At 37.7% G+C, this 20,191-nt stretch overlaps 1 protein-coding gene across 9 annotated transcripts in view; it reads right to left on the bottom strand.

The window, feature by feature from the left end:
* The window catches only part of PTPRD (protein tyrosine phosphatase receptor type D), a 534,283-nt gene that overhangs the window by 28,602 nt on the left and 485,490 nt on the right, over nt 1–20,191 (bottom strand). For all 9 annotated transcript variants that reach the window (XM_060102137.1, XM_060102140.1, XM_060102139.1 and 6 more), the window contains 2 exons: nt 16,607–16,726; nt 15,936–16,090 (listed from right to left, as the gene is read on the bottom strand). In XM_060102137.1, the coding sequence (XP_059958120.1) occupies nt 15,936–16,090; nt 16,607–16,726 (275 nt within the window). The remainder of the gene's footprint in view (nt 1–15,935; nt 16,091–16,606; nt 16,727–20,191) is intronic.

Raw genomic sequence — 20,191 nt, 5'->3', positions numbered from 1 at the left:
AGCATAAGAGATATAGTCCAGGAGTACTTAACCTGGAGCTGAGAAAGTGGTAATGAGTGCCTTTTACATTAAATATGTCCATGGAATTTGAACATTTACCTGAGATAAGGCTGCTCAGGTTATTAAAACCTCATGTTGAATAGCAGTTATGTAATGAGTTTCTTTTGAAAAACAGAAAATGAACTGCCATTTAATAAACACTGTGTGAAATGTTGATAACTGAAGCTGGGTGATAGGTGCTTGGGGGTTCATTATACATTCTCTCTACTCCGTGGGTTTGTTGGAAATGTCCAAACTAAAAAAGAGTAGGAGGAGCTTCCCTGGTGGCGCAGTGGTTGAGAGTCCGCCTGCCAATTCAGGGGACACAGGTTCGTGCCCCGGGCCGGGAAGATCCCACATGCCATGGAGCGGCTAGGCCCGTGAGCCATGGCCGCTGAGCCTGCGCGTCCGGAGCCTGTGCTCCACAACGGGAGAGGCCACAACAGTGAGAAACCTGCGTACCACAAAAAAAAAAAAAAAGAGTAGGAAAAATGGCCTGTTTTTAATCCCCCTAATATAAAGTTTTTTTCCAAATGTAGGGTCCCTAAGGGTAAGAAATAACAAAGAAGTTGTTTATAACCATTAACCTAGTTCTAATAGCTAAAATTCGACCTAAGTTTTTATGTCATAGCCAAACTGTGATGTGATGCATCTTTAAAAAGACACGTGGAACTAAGTGATAATTCCAGAAGTGCTACTTGATAAAATTATCCATATGGAAACATAGGCTGAGAATCCAGCAAAAGGTATGATGACCACCTTAGGAATTGTTGTACCTTTGTACCTTAGGTATGCCACAAAGATTCATTCTAAAAAAAGACATCCATGCAGAATTATCTCAAATTTTTAGAAATGTGTTTATTCCTAAGCCTTTAGGAAATATAAACACAACAACAAAGGCATGCATAATGTACTGGACTCCTGTAACTGGACTACATTCACAGAGTTTCTTCCTGAATTCTGAAAAGGTTTTGCTAAGCTTGTGGCTTTACTTTTGTACCCTACAAACCAGTAGGTTTGAGTTTAATTGAACCAAAACAACAAGTGAATTTCAGGCTGTAATACATCAGAGAAAATAGTCTGAAGCCAGGTCAATCATTTCCAGACACACAAAGGAGGGATGAAATGTTAACCATAGGTTATAAAGAATTTTTGTGATTTGCAACATCATCAAATGTAAGTGGTGAGCAAAAGTCCAGACTTAGAAAGGCTCTCTGCCCAATTGATTAGAATTGGAGTTGGGTGTAGGTTGACAAAGTAAGGCTTTAAAATTTTTATTTGTATTTTTAACCTTCTGACCCCCTTCATCCATTTCCCCAACTTCCACTCCCCTTCTGGCTATCACCAATCTGTTCTCTGTATCTGTGAGCTTGCAGTGTTTTGTTTTTGTTTTCATTTTTGATTTCCACATATAAGAGAGATCATATGGAATTTGTTTTTCTCTAGAATGATTGATCACCTGTGAACCCAAGTTGGGACTGAATTTGAAGGTAGTCAGAGAAAATTTATTACGCTTTCCATAAAACCACAAAATTCCTAACCATCACCATTACCATCATCACCATCACCATCATCACCATTGCCGTGAGTAAATAAGCATTTAATCTACCAAATTTTATGCAGTTTTCCCTTGTAGAGAAGATGCCTTTAGCAAATGACCAGATTGTACTCTACTTTCCTAGAGAAATAGAAACTCAGGTAAGTGATTTGTATGGGTTCTCATAGTTTTAGGGCAGTAAAATATCTCTTAATTTTCTATGTATGCAATTTCCATTTCTCAGCCTGAAAGCTAAATATGCGGTGAAAGTCATAGAATTCTGGTTTTTCTTAATAACACACACTTAGAAGGAAAGCATTAAGATCCAGGAAAGCATTAAGATTTATTTATTACTTTGCACTTTTAAATTCCCTACTATGTATGAACTACTTTAGGAAGAGTTTGACTTTTACTGGGGTTCTAGCATGTGTATGAAACATGCCTCATACTTTGAGATGATTTATGGTCCTCTTTTGTCCACATTAAAATCTGACAACCCTGGCTCTTGATAAAATTTAGAGGCTTACCGTTGTGACCTACTGAGGTTGCATCTTTTGTATATCTACATTCTATATTCATTTACAATATTCAACCTGAACTTAAAGGATAGTGTAATAAAAATCCTAGCATCCTCAAATAATCTGTCTTCAGGCAACAGGTAGGGCAGATCTCAGGAACAACCCTATCTCAGTAGCAAGAGGGGGCTCTGCCCACTTAGTCCTGTTCTTTATGGACAGAGACCACAGCAGTGAGGTCAAAACTTACAGGTAGAAAAAGACACTCCAACCCACATCTCTTGTATCCAAATCTGGGGGTAGTTATGGATTCAAGAAGAAAAAACAAATCAGAAAATAAAAAACCAGGAGACAATGGCAAAAAATCAGGTAGCAGTTCTGGAAGAAATTAAATGGCCTTTTCGTCTGCTTTCTTACTTATTTCATAGATTGACAAAAGAACCTGTATTTTGGGTTACATTTCGGGGGGTTGTTCTTCTTATCCCGTTCTGTGAAGGAAATGCATATTGTACCTAACCAGGCTGATGAAAGCACAGCAGTGAGAAATATAGAGGAGATCAACAGGGGTTTTGTAGGCTCATCAGTTTCATATTTGGGCTGAAAGAAAGTTTTGACAGGATAGTATGGGGTGTGTGTCCAGTGACACAGAGTCTTAATAAGACTATCCTCCTACCCCCAACCAGGTATGTCCTATGTCCAAAAAGAACCTTTTTGTTAGCTTAATTTATTATCATTTAGTTTGTCTTCAGCACCGAGATCATTTATCCATGCAGGCTTTTATTTCAAAAGGGATTCTCTTCTGATTTTGGTGTCACTTCATACGTTTCTGCAACAAGAAATTCTCTCAGCAGCTGTACTTACTTTAGAAATGCAAATGTACCTTGCTAATGCTACTTGTCAAGTAAAGGGTTTAAAAATACTTGCTAAACATTTGTTTATTTATATGAAAGATTTCAGAGTTTTGCACAGTTAGATTTCGGGCACAAAGCAAACCCTGTGAGTGTGTGAAGGAAACACAAGTGATCCCAGCAGATGGCATGGTCCGAGGTGAAGGGTTTGCAAGTGCAATAAACAGCACAGATCCAAGTTGAGAAGTTTGAATGGCTATAATTGTAACACATCTACAGTAGAAGGAAGAAGGTCATTTATATTATGTTAAGAAACATAAGGGCAGATTCTTATCTTATGTAAGTGTGTTACACAAAATGAAGATTTGGCACATGGGCTGCTATCGGACAATATACCACACACAGTTTTTATTTCGGTTCCAGCGGAAAAACAATATTGACAAATTTTTCTCTCTCTTTGCTTCCTACTTTAATTCAATAGAAGAGGTAACAATAGCATCTGCTGTACTTGGCTGGAGCCTGGAATGAGCAAACTGTAGATGATGAGCCTCCCAGGCATATGGCCACTATAAAAGCTCACGCTACTGCCATGGCACAGCCAGGCTAGAGCTCCAATGAGAGCAGCACATACACAAAGCAGCCACTGCGAACCAGAGCAGGGCTGCCAAGACAGCATGTAAAGTCATTTTTCGTGGCCTGAAGTGATTGCCACCATCATGGCTCCAGGCATCACTGCAAAGCAGGATGAGTTTCTCTCTGACATTCTCTCCTGCTCTCTCTTGGCCTTGCTCTACCATTTTCTGCTGCCCTGGCCTTACTGACCACCTGGGTGCCCAGTACATTCAGGGTACTCCCCAGCTATGCACTAGCCCTTTTGTCAATCAGTCATAATTGTAAAGATCTGTGATACTTAATTGGCTCTAATGCATCAAAGTTATCTGCTCTGATCATCTTGGTTTCAACCACAGCGCCTCCTGCCATTATACAGGTGATTAGTTTCCTAATTTATCTAGAAAATGTTAGGGACTCCTTAATCAAACTAATTTGAACACAATTAAAAGGACTATAATGCACTGGGAAACATATTGGACCAGCAGTCAGTAGACTTGAGTCCAGCAAGAGTCTATGGGAAAGTTGTCAACTTTCCTGGTCCTCATTTTATTTTCCTATCTCTGAAATTAAAGAGGAGTGGCGAGGGAAGGGAAGGGGGTGGGAAGGGATAGCGAGGAGAGGATGCAGAGAGAGAAACGGAGGGAGAGTATCTGGGAGGCTTGAAATGTCCTTTCCAGGTCTATGATTCACTGTGAGTAAATCATGTTCCCTTAGTTTTTGAGTTTAAGAAGAAGCCTATTAAAACCCTAATAAATCCTAAATTACAGGAAGATGTAAAGGAAATATTTCTGAGACAGGATGGAATGGGAGTAAAGAGTATGAGTTTCTCGTACCACACAAGCTAAAAAAAAAAACTATTTCATATATTAAAAAAAAACACAACTCTGTATTCTGGCATAGACTTGGGGCATGCTTTGCTCATGTCATCCAGCCTCAGGAGGGAAATCCACAGTGGACTTAGCCAAGCTGATGAGAGGTAAGAGGAGGGAGAAGAGCTCCATCAGTCAACTAAATAATGTTCAGCAACATGTAACTCAGTGGTGGAATAAATGAGGTCACACATTATTTGCTACTTCTCTCATCAAGAAGTAGAGTCTTGTTTCATCAAGAAACAAGGGCCACTCCTTGAATCTAAGCTGGCCCCTGCCTTGCTCTGAGCAAAAGAATGTGGTGGAAGGGATGATATGTGACTTCCAAGCCTTGGCCTCAAAAGGCCTCAGAAACTTCTCCTTTGATCCCCAGAATCTTGAGACCAGCAGACTAGGATGAATGGCTGTGGGGACAGAGAGGCCCCGTTTTCTCAGCGCTTCTAGCTGGCTGCAAAGGAGAGCTCAGGAGATACCAGTAGACAGCCCCTGCCCAGCCCCAAGTGGACCCACAGAATAGTACGAAATAACAGGCTGTGGTAGTTTTAAGCCTCTAAGTTTGGGTTGATACTTGTAAGCAGTGATGGTTAAGTGATAGATATACCCTCCATTTCAGAAAGGATGCTGGCTCCTAAGACACGCAGATGTATCAGAAACAGAAATATGATTCCAATTAAAAAAAAAAGATGCAATGCTCAAAACCAACCCAAACTGAAAAAAAAGAATAGAGAGAGAAAATACTTTCTTGTAATAATCATAATTCTCATAATCTTTGCCTTTCAAACACCAAAAACAATTTGAACAAGTAGCTCTTTACCCTTTATCATTAAAATGAAAGGGCCACAGTTAGTCATGCCCCATTTCATCTAGGTCACCTTTTTTACCTGCTTAGATATATACCATAGACACTATAAGCTCCACTTTGGCCAGTGAAAGTCTCAACTGCTGACCCTCTCTCAATGGAATGAAAGATAGAGAAGGATTTTTTTTTGGAGGGGAGAAAGTGGTAGAAGTATAGAGGGAGGTGAGATGGGAAGAGAGAGACTGCTCAGGCCCCTTGGAAAAAGGTATAGAAAAATATAAGTGAAAAGTGTTTATTTCACAAAAAACTTATCTTCAATAAAACCTGTGATTTAAAAACATAGTGTGCTATCCCAGAAATATCTATCCCCAAAAATCAAAGAGCAAGGGATTTCAGGACCTGCAAGCTTGGGCAGGGGGTCAGACATTATGACTCACTTTTCTTCTACCCATCTAATCTTTTATTTTGGCCTCCACTAGATTTTGAAAAATGGGAAAGCCACTGAGTCATCTGACACTTAGGGGCATTCCGAACTGCCAGAATGCAGGACGTTCATACCAAGTTATGGATACGAAGCAATGTGACTGATATCCTGGCAAAAAAGGTCAGCATTGATCAAGCCCAAAGAGCATGGCTTTTAAAAGTAGCCACCTTTGGGGCTTCCCTGGTGGCGCAGTGGTTGAGAGTCTGCCTGCCGATGCAGGGGACACGGGTTCGTGCCCAGGTCTGGGAAGATCCCACATGCCGCGGAGCAGCTGGGCCTGTGAGCCATGGCCGCTGAGCCTGCGCATCTGGAGCCTGTGCTCCGCAACGGGAGAGGCCACAGCAGTGAGAGGCCCGCGTACCGCAAAAAAAAAAGTATTTTTGGACCTCCTTTTTGGCAGCAGAGTTAAAAGCCTATCGCCTGTTCTTTTGAATTTCCTAATGGTGGCGAATTTTTGTCCTTGGAGGTGGATATTTTCTTTTTTAATTGGAGTATAGTTTATTTACAATGTTGTGTTAGTTTCAGGTGTACAGCAAAGTGATTCAGTTATCCATATACATCTATTCCTTCTTTTTCAGATTCTTTTCTCATATAGGTTATCAGAGAATGTTAAGTAGAGTTCCCTGTGCTACACAGCAGCTCCTTGTTGGTTATCTATCTTATATATAGTAGTGTGTACACATTAATCTCAAGCTCCTAATTTATCCCTCCCCCACGTTTCCCCTTTGGTAACCATAAGTTCGTTTTCGATATCTGTAAATTTGTTTCTGTTTTATAAATAAGTTCATTTGTATCATTTTTTAAAAATTAGATTCCACATTTGAGTGATATATTTGTCTTTCTCTGCCTGACTTACTTCACTTACTATGATAATCTCTAGGTTCATCCATGTCCCTGCAAATGGCATTATTTCATTCTTTTTTATAGCTGAATAATATTCCATTGTATATTCCACATGTTCTTTATCCATTCGTCTGTCAATGGACATTTAGGCTGCTTCCATGTCTTGGCTATTGTAAATAGTGCTGCAGTAAACATTGGAGTGCATGTATTTTTTCAGATTATGGTTTTCTCCAGATATGTGCCCAGGAGTGGGATTGTTGGGTCATATGGTAGTTTTTTTTTTTTTTTTTTTTTTCTTTTTGCGGTATGCGGGCCTCTCACTGCCGTGGCCTCTCCCGTTGCGGAGCACAGGCTCCGGATGCGCAGGCCCAGCGGCCATGGCTCACGGGCCCAGCCGCTCCGCGGCATATGGGATCCTCCCAGACCGGGGCACGAACCCGTATCCCCTGCATCGGCAGGCGGACTCTCAACCACTGCGCCACCAGGGAGGCCCCATATGGTAGTTTTGTTTTTAGTTTTTTAAGGAATCTCCATACTGTTTTCCATAGTGGCTGTATCAATTTACATTCCCACCAACAGTGCAGGAGGGTTCCCTTTTCTCTACACCCTCTCCAGCATTTATTGTTTGTAGACTTTTTGATGATGGCCATTCTGACCTGTGTGATGTGATAGCTCACTGTACTTTTGATTTGCATTTCTCTGATAATTACTGATGTTGGAATTGTTTATTTTTTAAGTACCAAGAGACATCTAGAGCCAAGTCTTTGGTTTGTATGGTAGATGATCAAGGTAGGGAATATTGGGTGATTTTTTAAGTAATAAGCTTTGTTCCCTATGTGAGTTAAAAAGTGACTCTTAATGTAAGTCTCAGAGAGAAGTTTTCCTAATGCTTATAATAAGAGAGCCATTCTAAGAAGGTTTTTTCAAGTTTTAAAGCTTTGAGGTGGGCTATCACTGGGATGCATACATTCTGCTACAATCAAAAATCAGTTTCATTGCCATATAGCAGTGGTTCTCAACTAGGGGTGACTTTGCCCCCAAGGGGACATTCAGCAATGACTGAAGACATTTTTGACTGTCACAGCTGTTGGGAGGGTGCTATTGATATCTGGTGGGCAGAGGCCAGGGATCCTGCTAAACCCCCTACAATGCACAGGATAGTCCCTGAAAACAAGTTTCATGACTCAAATGTCAACAGTGCTGAGGCTGAGAAAACTGGTATTACAGTAACAATCCATTCTAATAAGATTTTTTTTCAGTTCAATTAAATAATTATTACAGTGCTTATGCATTTTTAAAGTGTTAAATATTCTAGTTGCTACTCACTTTCTAGGTTAATGCACACACACGCATTCATTTTCTATTCTACTAAATCACAAATTACATAGAAGTCAAGCTCACATTTCTTCTTTGTTGTTTGATAGTATTCTTTGTTGTTTTTTAATAATAAAGCCAATTTAAACAACCACCTATTTTATGTAAGGTAAAACACATAATGTGTTTTAATGATAATAAAAACATCAAAAAATATAAACATTTATTGACTTCTATGTGGCTGATAGCTGGCCAATTATCACTGTAGACATATCTTATTTAATCTTTATAAACAATACTACAAAGGACATACTACTATTATCCCCACTTTACTGAACAGAAGTCAAGGCTTAGAAAGGTTAATTAACTTGCCCAAGGTCAGAGATGTAGTAAATGGTGCAGCTGAGATTTGAACTCTAGAAAGCTGATTTCAAGTGCACAGTCTTCACCACCGTGCAGTGCTGCCCCCAAAGGGGCTTTCAAGTCTGCTAAAAGCCAGCTTTGTTATTGGCTGGGGACAGGTCTGCTCTCATGTGTATAACATAAAGTGAGCAAAATAGAGAATGGCAGTTAAGGTAAGAGGAGAAGACCTTGAATCATACATTGGTTCTCACCCCTTGAATCATAAAACTAGTTAAAAATGTGGTCTACAGCAAGTCACTATAGCAAATTGAGACTTTTCAGTCTTAGTTTCCTTATCTGTATAGTGAGGATGGTAATAATGCAACCTACCATTCTGCTTATAAGGATTAAATCCAATAAATGGTGGGAAGATGCTCTTAAATTGTCACATTCCTACACAAAAGTGATTTGGTTGCCCTTCTTGGGCATGGAATGAGAATGGTAAGGTGATAGTTCCTCAGTTGCCCTGGAAGGGATTTTTCATATTATAGACCTAATATATGACTTAGAAGTTAGTTTCTTATAATATTGGTCTCACCTCTTCTCTACTGCCTTTATAATGCTTTTTTCCAAACAAATTTTCCATTTCATCAGACAGCCAGTGCCCCAAACTCCTTCAGTGTGTGTTTTAAATGTTACATCTATGGGGGCCACTGTGTAATTTCTTTTAATATTTTCTTTTGAGTCAATTACTTTTAAACTATTTCAGTGGAGGTAAGGCATTTTTCTCTTATAGGATTCTGCCATCAGAATGTTGAAGATCTGGCCTCCTGTTTTGTATCACCATGTTGTTTCATAAACTAAAAATTTGCTTTTTTTATGCAGAGTTATTGATATATAAGAACAGAACCGGGCATAATAGTTTCCACAAGGTATAATAATTATTTCTCCTCTCCTTAAAATATTTCCATAAATAAGGACATAATTTGTATATTCCATCCATTTTCTTATCCAGAGATGTTGGTACTTTAAACAATCCAGTCTTTCATCTGTGGAAGGCTAGCTTCTCTTATTACTTGACTTAGACATGAAAACGAATCCCAGGTTTAAGGAAAATATGGGTCTATGGTTCACACTTGTCAGCATCTCAAAACTATCACATGCTTTGGCGGTACTTATGGTCTTTGATCTAAAGAGACATTTGAATGGAACATTGGGAAGAATCAAGGATGGAATTTAGAATGAATGGCTAAAAGTGCATTAAACAATTTTCCACAGCACTCTTAGCTCCTTTGGATCACAGGTCTTTTATTTTTATGCTCATATGCAATGCTTTCCAAAATCCCTTGACCTTGAAAAGGCTGTTTTTGTCCATATTGGGCTGGAATTAGGAGTAAGTGGTTATGCTATGAATATGATCTAAGTAGTTTCTTGGTTCTGCTTTCACCTATAAAGTCAAAAAATATTATGAAGATTAGATCTTGGGAATCTTTCCAACCCCAAATTGTCATTTGATTTTTACTGGGTCACCCTTAGTGGCCCATTGATGCTTCTAGGACATTATCTACTTCTGGCCCACAGTTCCTGTTCCTTTCAGTTTTGAAGACTGGTTTGATTCTATGATGTAAAATATTTAAATTACCCTCAGAAGATCTATTTCACTCCCCTTGGGATTGTTTCATTTAAAAGACAGATGCAGGGGTAGGGGGTCTTGATCTATCCTTCTTTCACATTTATTCATAAATGAATACATTTCTCCTATGAAGAAAGTATATTCCCCTGGTCCTAGAAGGGGTTAATGTGACTCGCAGTTAGTATCTTGAGTCAAGGTTTTATAATTGACTCAATAAAATTATAGCTTCATCCCAATTTATTCACTCCTAACAAGAAGCAACTACTTAGCAAATTGGTTGTTGTATACCTTTGGTACTAGTAGAATATAAACCACCAATTCTAAATAAAAACAAAAACAAAAAAACCCCAAAAGAAAACACACAAAGAATAAGGCTCAAAAAGGAAAGAAAAAAAGACACAAAGTGTCTTTATTTTCTAACAGGAAGATTGAAATAATATGGGGAAATATAAAGTATAACGTCTGTGAAAATAAATAGCCTGAAACTTCTCTCCCTTAGTCTCTTTCAAAACCAAATTTTATAAATAAGGAGAAAAAATATTGCATGTCTCTAGCACTGAGTAGATATTTGTAAAGAGATAATGGCAAATATCCTCCTGACAACCATGTGGTCAACAAATATGTTGTAAGACGATATGCGTAAGGAACTAAGGTACTTTCTGCAACAAAAAGAGTCTGAACTAGATATAATGGTGGGTAAGCAGGTCATGGACTTTGAAATAAGTCCTCAATTTATGAGCCGCTTGACCTTGAGCAAATCACCTATGATGTCCCTGTGCTTAAATGTGCTTTACAGGTAAAATATATTGTTTTGTGGATTAAATGAGTCAACACTTAAGTGCTTAGTGTTGCTTGGAAAATAGTAATGGCTCAGTAATTGGTAGCTGTTGAGATTATGTTAAAATGACTGAGTGGTAGAAGAGACTCACTTGCTGGCAATCACCTTTGGTATAGAAAGAGTGAAATAAAGGCTAGAATATGCACTGTGAGGTGGAGTCAGAAAGGAAGGAGTGGCTCTGCTGACCAAGTCATCAGGTTAAGTCGAAAAGTGAAAGGCCCTCCACGTGGCTGGCCAGAGGAGAAGCTGAGGACCATCAAGTGATGTATAAACTGGAGAATTTACTTGATCCATATGGCCAGGCAGCCTGGGGCACATAATTGCTTTGGCACCGCTAATGGCAAGAGTTCAGACAATTAAGTTGACTTTTCTTGGCCTGTGTTTTTTTTTGTATGTGTGCAATGGGAGAATAAGGTTCCTATCTCTGTAGATGCTTGGGGGAAAATGCCATAACACACATACAACACTTAGAGGAGGGCCTCTCCAGTTAGAGGAAAGATTACTTGATGTCGATTAAGGGTTCAATATCCTTAACTATTATTTTGACACAAAAGCAGAGACCTATGTCTATATTTAATCATAGAATGAAGGGCATGTGGGAAAGGACATAAAATGTACAGTAGTAGAAAAAGGGATTCAGAAACAGGTATTAGAAAGATAAAGGCAACTTAAAATAATTAAGCTGTAAAAAAAAATTACTCCAACGTTAAGGAGACAAAAATATAGTCTCCTATTAAAAAAATCAAAACCCAAAACCAGTCCAGCCTTGAAATTATCATACTGTTTCTGTAAAAAAAATTCCTGAAACGCCATATGGAATTTGGTTAACTTCAGCAAGCAACTATTGAGCACCTACTACAATGTAAGTGCTCAGATACAATCGTGCATAATCTATAGCCCATGCCCTCTACGACTGCAAGGCATATGTGATCTGCACACAGACAGCCGAATAGGCTAAGTGTAAAACTATTTTATGAGAGCTGAGAGGATAGAAAGTTCAGTTCTTCCTGTGGGAAGAGGAATGGGGAATGAGCTTAAAAATTTTCTCCAGGGTTTCCTCAAATGTCTACAAGATGAAGCATTCCTATAAATAGATGAGCTGAGTTGTGTGTAAAAATAAAAATAAAAAAAAGAATGGGGAGGGTTTGGAAAACTGGATAGTTCATGCCAGCTTAAAGGCATTCAAGTTCGAAGTTAAAAAAAAAATTACCATGTATATTAACAAAATCATCTGAGGCCAGTCTGCAGCCTTTGCAATACACATAGGAAGTACTATTTAAGTTCGATTATGAATCAGGGTTGCACATCATCAGGTAGAAAAGGGAACTAGATGAAATTCTAGAGTGGATAAACATCATTTGCCGAGGGCCAGAGATGAAAGTACTTGGAATGTATACCTAGTGGGAGGTGGCTGAGAGAGTGAACAGTGAGGCATGAAGGACCTTGATGATAAATGGCCGTGAATGTAATGCTAAATTCAGTCTTTATCTTGAAGGCCTTAAGAACCACAGCATTAATTTCTATGTATCCTTAACAGCATCATTTTAAGAGTTCAATGGTTTCTTAGGTCTTTCTGAGGACAGATTTATTATTATAAAAGATTCTAACCCATAGCTTTAAAATGTTCTCTGTCACTGTAAAATAGCTGATGGCATTTCCATGATGGAAAATATCTAAATTTAAAAAATCTATTCAATTAAATAAATTCAATTAAATATTTGGATATTTATAAACATCTAGTTATTCATAGGATGGATGGCTCATGTCATATAGATAATATCCAAGTTCATGTTGAATTTTTCTCCCTAGAGTTAGAAATACAAATATATCTTTGAAAACTCACTCAATAATTAATATACGAATAATTTAACATTCTTGCATACTTCTATATAAAAAGCCCCGTCCTAAGTGCTTTAGGTATATCATTTCATTTAATCTTCATCAAATTCTTATTGCTATGAGTAGTGTTACCCCATTTTACAGGTGAAGAAAGAGAGGCTAACAGATAGGAAATAACTTGCCCAGAGGCACACAGCCAATAAGTGAACAAACCAGAGTTTTACCCAGGCAGTGTATCACTCCAGAGTGTGCACTCTTAAAGTTGAGATTACATGTTCTGTGTGAAGTGACTGATGGCTAGCGTTGGTCTTTTCTCCTGTGTCTGTTGAACCAGACATTCCCTCTTTTAGGAATGCGGTAGACTCTGTCCTTCTCCTCGACCTTCCAAGGTCTTGTCTCTGCTTGTTGCACTAATCTATTCTCATAACTCTTTTTTATTATTGATTGTTAGAATTTATTTTATTCATAATGGCTTTTTAGTCCTGTCACGTTTATTACTTAAGACAAAACTCTTGGAGGAAAATGAATTTTCTTTTTTTCCAGTCCCATCCTCTTTTTTTGTCTACCACCAGACTTCTTTTAGAAACTCTTCCTTTGTCACAGGATCTGTTTGGCAGAAGGCTTGGACTTACTTTGACTTTGTCACTACTTCATTACAGAGAAAAAAATTCAAGTCCATCATAAGAGAAATCACAGCATGAAATGCAGTGTTTAAACTCCAGTGTATTTTCTGTGATTATCTGCAACATGATCATGGTAACTAATCAGGATCCCTTTGTGACATGACTAGTGTCACTTTCTGCATACTTTCCTTCCTGCTTAGAGATGATTTTTAAACCAGCATTTCTGGGATACCACAGGAGCAGTTGTTATCTCAAATGACTATCCACTGCCACTCGGTCAGAAAAATTATGCTCTTGGGTTTTAACATACTGGTAACCAAGTCAAAGATTCGGGATGCTTTGGAAGTTGGCAGTGTGGATGTGGCCTCTCTCAAAGAGACCAAGATTTCTTATCAGACGTGAGGTTACCTTTGGGTGAACACAGATCGTTTCCCAGAGCTCAGCTTATGCTGCATCTTTCCTTCACTGTTTCAAAGTGGCTAACAAATTTCTTCCACCAATATACCAACTCTTCTGTTGTTTGTTTCAATACTAGCTTCTCTGGAGCCTCAGGCATAGCACTTCCAAATGTCAGCAGCTATTAGCTCTCCACATTAATCTTTGTGTCTTTATTTCTCCTGAGTTGTCTGTATCTCTCAGAGGTGAGTCCAGGTGGCTTAACATAACATCGGGGTGTGTGTTGGGGGGGAGAGTATGTATTTTCTCAAAATAAGGCATTATAGCTATCTTATCTCTCCTACTTGCTTGCAAAGATTTTTGGAGCCCTCCAAGTACCTATCATAAAGCCTCATACCTTGCTTATGATCAACAGAGGGTAAATTGAATTTTTAAAATTATCATTCTATTTATTTTAGTTTTCCAGGGCCTCCACTTTCAGTTATAGAAGTGGGAAGCACATTTTGAAAGAGGGAACGTACTATATTTCAAAATACAGTGCAAATATCATAACACTTCTTTTCAATGAAAACTTCCAAGTTAGGTTTCCCTAATTTTTGTTCCTATTATTTTATATATAGAAAATGTATATGTGTTTGTGTGTATGTACATAAACACACATACATCTGTGTGTATGCATGTATGCATCTGCATGAATTGCATTTTTGCCAGTAGGCATATGAAGGCAACATTTCTTGAGTTAGGCCAAACTCTCTGTTTTCTCTCCTATGTCCAGACTCCATCTGAAACCATTTCATGTGTGAACTTCACAATCAAGTTGATTTTGTGCTGAGCAGGGGCACCGTGTAACCAGGTTCAGTGGCTCTTTGAGGTCTGCAAACATGTATAACAGAGTACACAGACTGCCTGCTGAAACCAACCAGAAATCTGATTTCATGATGCAAAAGTATTTGTTCAATTAATAATAATTTGCTCAAGTTAATAACAATAATTTATACTGTTTCAGAATCATGCAGAAAACTGCAACATAGTGGCAGGTCCTCAAAGGCCCCTGTCCTGATTAAAGAGGAGCAAGAACTTAATTATAAGGTGAGGCTGATTGTACCTCCACCTTCTTAGCTATCTTACTTGAATCAAACCCTGTAGCCTCTCTTATGTTCTCTTCTCAACCTGCCATATTGTTAAGAACGTCAGACACAGTAGAGCGTGGGGGAGTGCTTTGGAATTTGTAAAGACTCAATGAATATAAGGTAATGTTATTATTCATTTTTGTTGGGGAAAAATGCTGGAAAAGAGAAATTAAACATTATCTTGCTTGGAATTTGCCAGGCCATTGTTTAACAATTACCCCTCTAGCATGGATTAGTCAGGTGAATTTTATTGCTTTTATTCTGATCCATCCATTGTCCTCAACTTTTTATAAAAATAGACCCTATTTCTAAGATCTACTACATTGTGCTATAGTATAATATGGGATGTGAATGAAAGTTATACTATTAAGTAATGATAGAAGTGGTTTATGATAGATGCTTCCTTTCCTCTTTTATGTACTTCCAAACTATGAATTTACTTATCTGGGCAAGCAGCCGTGTTCTCTCATATTTGAATTACTTAGGTTACAAAAAAGTCTTATGAAGTTACATGAACCGTAATTTATATAGTAATAAACAGAATCTGACTAGATATCTTTAATAATCTGTTAGTAATGATACTTGAGAGGAATCCAGGAGACTAGAAGACATCAGTTTAGTATTATAAATGTATGAACACTTACATATAGTAGAATCTGAGCAATGATATAGAGAATGTTAGCATTAAAAGTACAAAATAATAAATTATACATTTCAAGAGAAATATGGGTTCATTACCTCCTAGTACATAAAATAAATTCTTTCGAACTATAGATCTTCGTATATATTTTATTAAATAAAAATTTAAAGCTCAAAATAGTATATTTTCTATATGTGACTTGATAATACTAATATGCAGTAAGAAATTATCTCTCCAAGGTTGTATGTTTACAGTATTATCAATATTTTGTTCAGCACTTTTTCCCTATAAATAGTAAAAAGGTTGTATCAGCCCAGCCCACAAGAGCCTGTCAAACAATTCATACATACATATTTTTTGAAAGAATATATTTATTTTTGCTCTAAAGAGAAAATACCATGGATCATAGTTGCCTTTATCTCCCAGGGGGGGTATGCACTGTATCAATTCCTTCCTATTTATGTTAGTAGAGGCCTCCTTTGACCAAAAAAGACTACCTGTATTCTTTATGAAGGCAGTTGCTATCCCAGAATATCAAGAGGTTGGAAACAGAATATGCAATGAGTCGTCCTTCAGTTTTCTGTCTCCCCACAAACCTTCTGACTGCAAGAAAAATGCTCTCAGAGGTTCTTACCTGCAGTGCACAACCATTGGACCTGCATCAGGAGGGTTACAGGTTTTGACTCTCCGTAAGAAAGCTAGAAAAGGTGTTGGGTGTTCTGGAACACCGTGATCAGGCCAGGCGGTGAACTGGAATTGTCTTACTTCTCTCTTCTCACTTGAACCATTCTGTGAAGTAGGAACACTGGCTGAAATTCTGTGTTCCTAGCCTCAGACTGTAATGATGAGTAATAACATGCAAGAGGTAACACAAAGATGTGCTATCTTAATTCCTTCCCCCACCCTATATCCTTTGGGAAGACACACTCTTTGGAGTTATAAACCTCAAGCTATCTGTAAATGACAAATATTTGCTCAGGAAGACAAAATTCCTAGGTGAGAAGCATTCATTTTTCAGGTTTAACTATCAAGAGCACCCCTGTTACATTTTACAGAAAGAACTAGTTCTTCTTCACCTATTCTTCATTTGCTGAGACTTTCATTCAGAGCAAGAGTTCCATATTTACTGATAAATCTCCAGACAAGGAGAAAAATTGCTGAGCGATAATGGAAGAATTATTTCATTCTTCATTGTTGCCAGTAGAATCAAGATTTAAGTAAAGCCTTGAGATATTCGATTTTTCAAAAGAAGTTTTCTTTAAATAATGGAAAGGGGAAAGGGAGGAAAAAAAATAAAAAGCAAACCTTGTAAAGTGCAAACGTTCGAACACAATACGTGGCCAGCTCCACGGTATCTAGCAGCGTCACTTGGACAAGCCCATGGGTTTCTGTGCCTCTACTGGGCCAATACTGGTCACACTTCACCTAGAAGAAACAAGTGACACATTTAGGGCAGATCCTCATCAATTTCTCTATTAGTTTTATTTTGAGTTGCTGTTGAAGGAAAACAGCCTTTCTGCATTTCATTTTATGTTGATCTTTTTCTGGAGTGCATTCTTGTTATCCCAATATATGTAAATTGCTGCTCTGATGCCAATGTAAACCACATTTTTCAAAATGGTAGGAATACTAAGCAGTAACAGATTCAATTTTCCGGGAGAAAAATAAATTGCAGATTGTCACTGAGTAAAATAAGGAGAGAGGTATTTGAAACTTCAGAGTACTTGAAAAGAAAACACAAATTTGTTCTGAGATAGACATTAAGAATCATTTCTGAAAGGTTACACTTAGGCACTTAAATGACATGGTGAGATAGTTAGTGTTCATCCATCAAGGTTTAAAAGGCACAACCTATTTCATCTTGAGCTATCACCATCTCCAAATATGCTTGTTTAAAGAAAAGTAGAAATAATTTGTAAATCTATGAAAGTATAACAAACAACACAGAATTTTTTAATATAAGATAAATGGTATGTGTATCAAAAACAAATTAAATCTGTAAAGTCTAGGGGGAAAAGAGCTGTCTGTTCTTTAAAAAGTCTCAAAGGGTCACACGCTGGCAGTGGCAAAGTTTAAATAATTTAAAATCCATTCATTTCAGATGAATAATCTATAATTATTATGTGGAGTTGAACAACAAAAGCACATAAAAAGTATTCAACCCAATTAGTTCAACATGCAACAAAGAATAATTCCAAGTCTGCAGTAAGCCTCAAATTTACTGAATGTGTCCTTTGGGCATTAAAAAGCATAATGAAAAATAGCAAAGACAACACTATATTTTCTAGTAAGACCATAGATCAGAATATATTTACCCTTTCTATCTCACATTAAAAGAAAAAAAATGGGAGTAGTTCTTAATTGAAGCCAACTAAAATACATTTCTCTAGGTAAAGAAACCTAGTAGTATTTTATATTAGAAAGTACATCTTTTACTTGAAAAAGAAATATGTGAAAGTTACAATCTTTGGATTTAAGCAAAAGCAATGAGGCATTATTCACATAGATACTAGAATTTTTTGGCCCAGTGAATAGAATTACTAGATAATTATTTGCTTTTATGTTGAATATAAATATTTACTAGCATTCTGTGAACAATATTGTAATTTTCTGTTTCACACCTAAAGCATCTGCTTCTCAAAGGACTCAGCCTCTTTCTAGATACTGGATGTTCTGAAAAGGGAGAGGGTTAATCCTCTACACAATTTCCTAGACTAGATAAAAGAGAAGGTACAGTTACACAGTAAAGCAGAGACTGCATTCTCAAGGTTTGACTTCTGTGCCTTTATTTCAACTGTGAGACCCACACAAACATTATCTATTTTATGAAAAACAAACAAAAGTGGTTCACAGTAAAATGGAGACTTTGTGTCTTAGTAAGATTTTTTTAAAAGACTTGCATTTTCTAGATGCACAAAATATTCTTCTGTTTTATATTTCTGTCATATGTTCTAAGTTAAAAATAACACAAGGGGAAGACAGTTCTTTAAGGAGAATATTGATGTAGCAAGACCAGGTTTGGGTACCTCTATATGTTCTCTGGCCATCCATTAAAACCCAAGTAGTATCTGGATAAACTTATCAAAGGCTACTACCCTAATAGAGCCAACACTACTTAAGTAGCCATAATTCAGATGGAAAATAAATCACATAAATTAAGTCAAAGGCTCCGTTTTAAACCATGAAATAGATGTCAAGTTGATGTCTCACTGCAAAAGACAAAAGAAACTTTGGAGGCCTCTTATTGCAGCATTGAAGGGATGCCAGCAATGTACTGAGTTCAGGAATCAAGAGAGAGACTCAAACTCATTATTTAACAGTTTCAGCTGGACATCAACCCGTTCAAATCAAAACCAACAGGTCAAATCCCACGAGGACAAACACCACTATGGCGGGCACAAAAGCAGCAAGTTAATGCAACAAAATGAACTAGAAGGCCAGTACAATGTACGGAACCCAATTCAATGTAATTATGTTTCAAAGCTGGGAATTGGTTATCCTCAGACCTTTTGGTGAGGTAAGGCAAAGGAAAAGAACTATAAGCCAGCCTTTATGTGACCTCTAGAAAAATAACTCCATTATTGAGTGACTTTCCATCTACAAATCCACCCCATACCTAAGATGTAGGAAAACTTAAATTTATACTAATTATTCTCATACTTCTAGTAATAAGTTTGAGAACTGCAACTATTTTTGGCTTAGACTGACGTCTTTAGGGAAAAAATTACCACAAAACATTACTATAAGGAGTAAATATTGTGAACATTTTTAGCTAAAAGAATAAAACAAAAGTTCTTGTACTGATTTTAAATAATGTACTCTAACCTTACTCTTTACTAAAAGAAGTCCTCTAAAATGTTTTAAGTGCAACTGTAGAAACTAGGAGCCATTTTTAAAGAAGCCAATATATTTAAACATTGCCGTTTTCTCTCAGGAAATATTTCGCAAGGGGAGTTTATGAAAAAATAAACGTTCTAATGTATGCACACATGCACACATACAGTCTCAGCAGTGGGATTAGAAGTGCTCCCTGAGCTCTCTGAACAGCTACAGCAACACATTCTTCCCTTCAGTAGCGAGGACCCCAGCACTTCTTTACTCCACCTCATTCTCTGAGTAGCCTGCACAGGTTTCACCCAAGTTCTGAGGGCTAAATTTAAGGGCTTAGACTTACTGACAAATACTCCTTTAAGCCTTTCATTTTTAGCCGTACCCTAAACAAATAATTTCTGATTTTAATGTTAGAGCGAGTCTAGTGAGGAAAAAATTAAAAAGGATGCGGGAAAATAACAGAAGTTATTTCTTTCTAATCGGTTACACAAATGAACTAGCTCCATTCTCCTCTCTTGAGATGTTTTTTTGACAATAACCACTCCCCTCCCCCACCATTTTTTTCCTGGGAGAAAAATCTCAGAAGGTATTTCTAGAGAGTTCCTACTTGTTAGGCTTCATTCGTAGAGCTGAGTGTGAGAACTGAGACGTGTAGGAGGCTCCCCTTTGGGTATATAGAACGAGAAGGCCAGAGCTAGTGAGTAAAAATACTGATTTCTGTCTTTTCTTATGTGATTCTGAAGTGACTACAAGTGGCCTTCAGGACTGATTCTTGGAAGGTCAGGCAGTCTCACTGGTTGGCTAGTAAGCTTGTTCTCTATTTCCAGGACCAAAGCCTTGTGGCCTCTTCTATAAAATGGGAATGATTATCTCCAGCATGACAGGGCTATTGTAAGGCTCAAACATCTTGCACCTGAAACTCTGAACCCAGTGGCCAACACAAATAGGTATCCAATGGGAATAGTTGTTATTAACTATTAAGTAGATGATGTTCTCAATTTTTTTGTGGTGGTTGTTATAAACATTCTGAATGTGAAAAAATGAATATGTTATTAATCC

This window comes from Mesoplodon densirostris, chromosome 6, assembly GCF_025265405.1.
Source record: "Mesoplodon densirostris isolate mMesDen1 chromosome 6, mMesDen1 primary haplotype, whole genome shotgun sequence".
NCBI classification, from domain to species: domain Eukaryota; kingdom Metazoa; phylum Chordata; class Mammalia; order Artiodactyla; family Ziphiidae; genus Mesoplodon; species Mesoplodon densirostris.
Note: the sequence above shows the minus strand (reverse complement) of the source record. Positions and strands in the feature narration are given on the sequence as shown.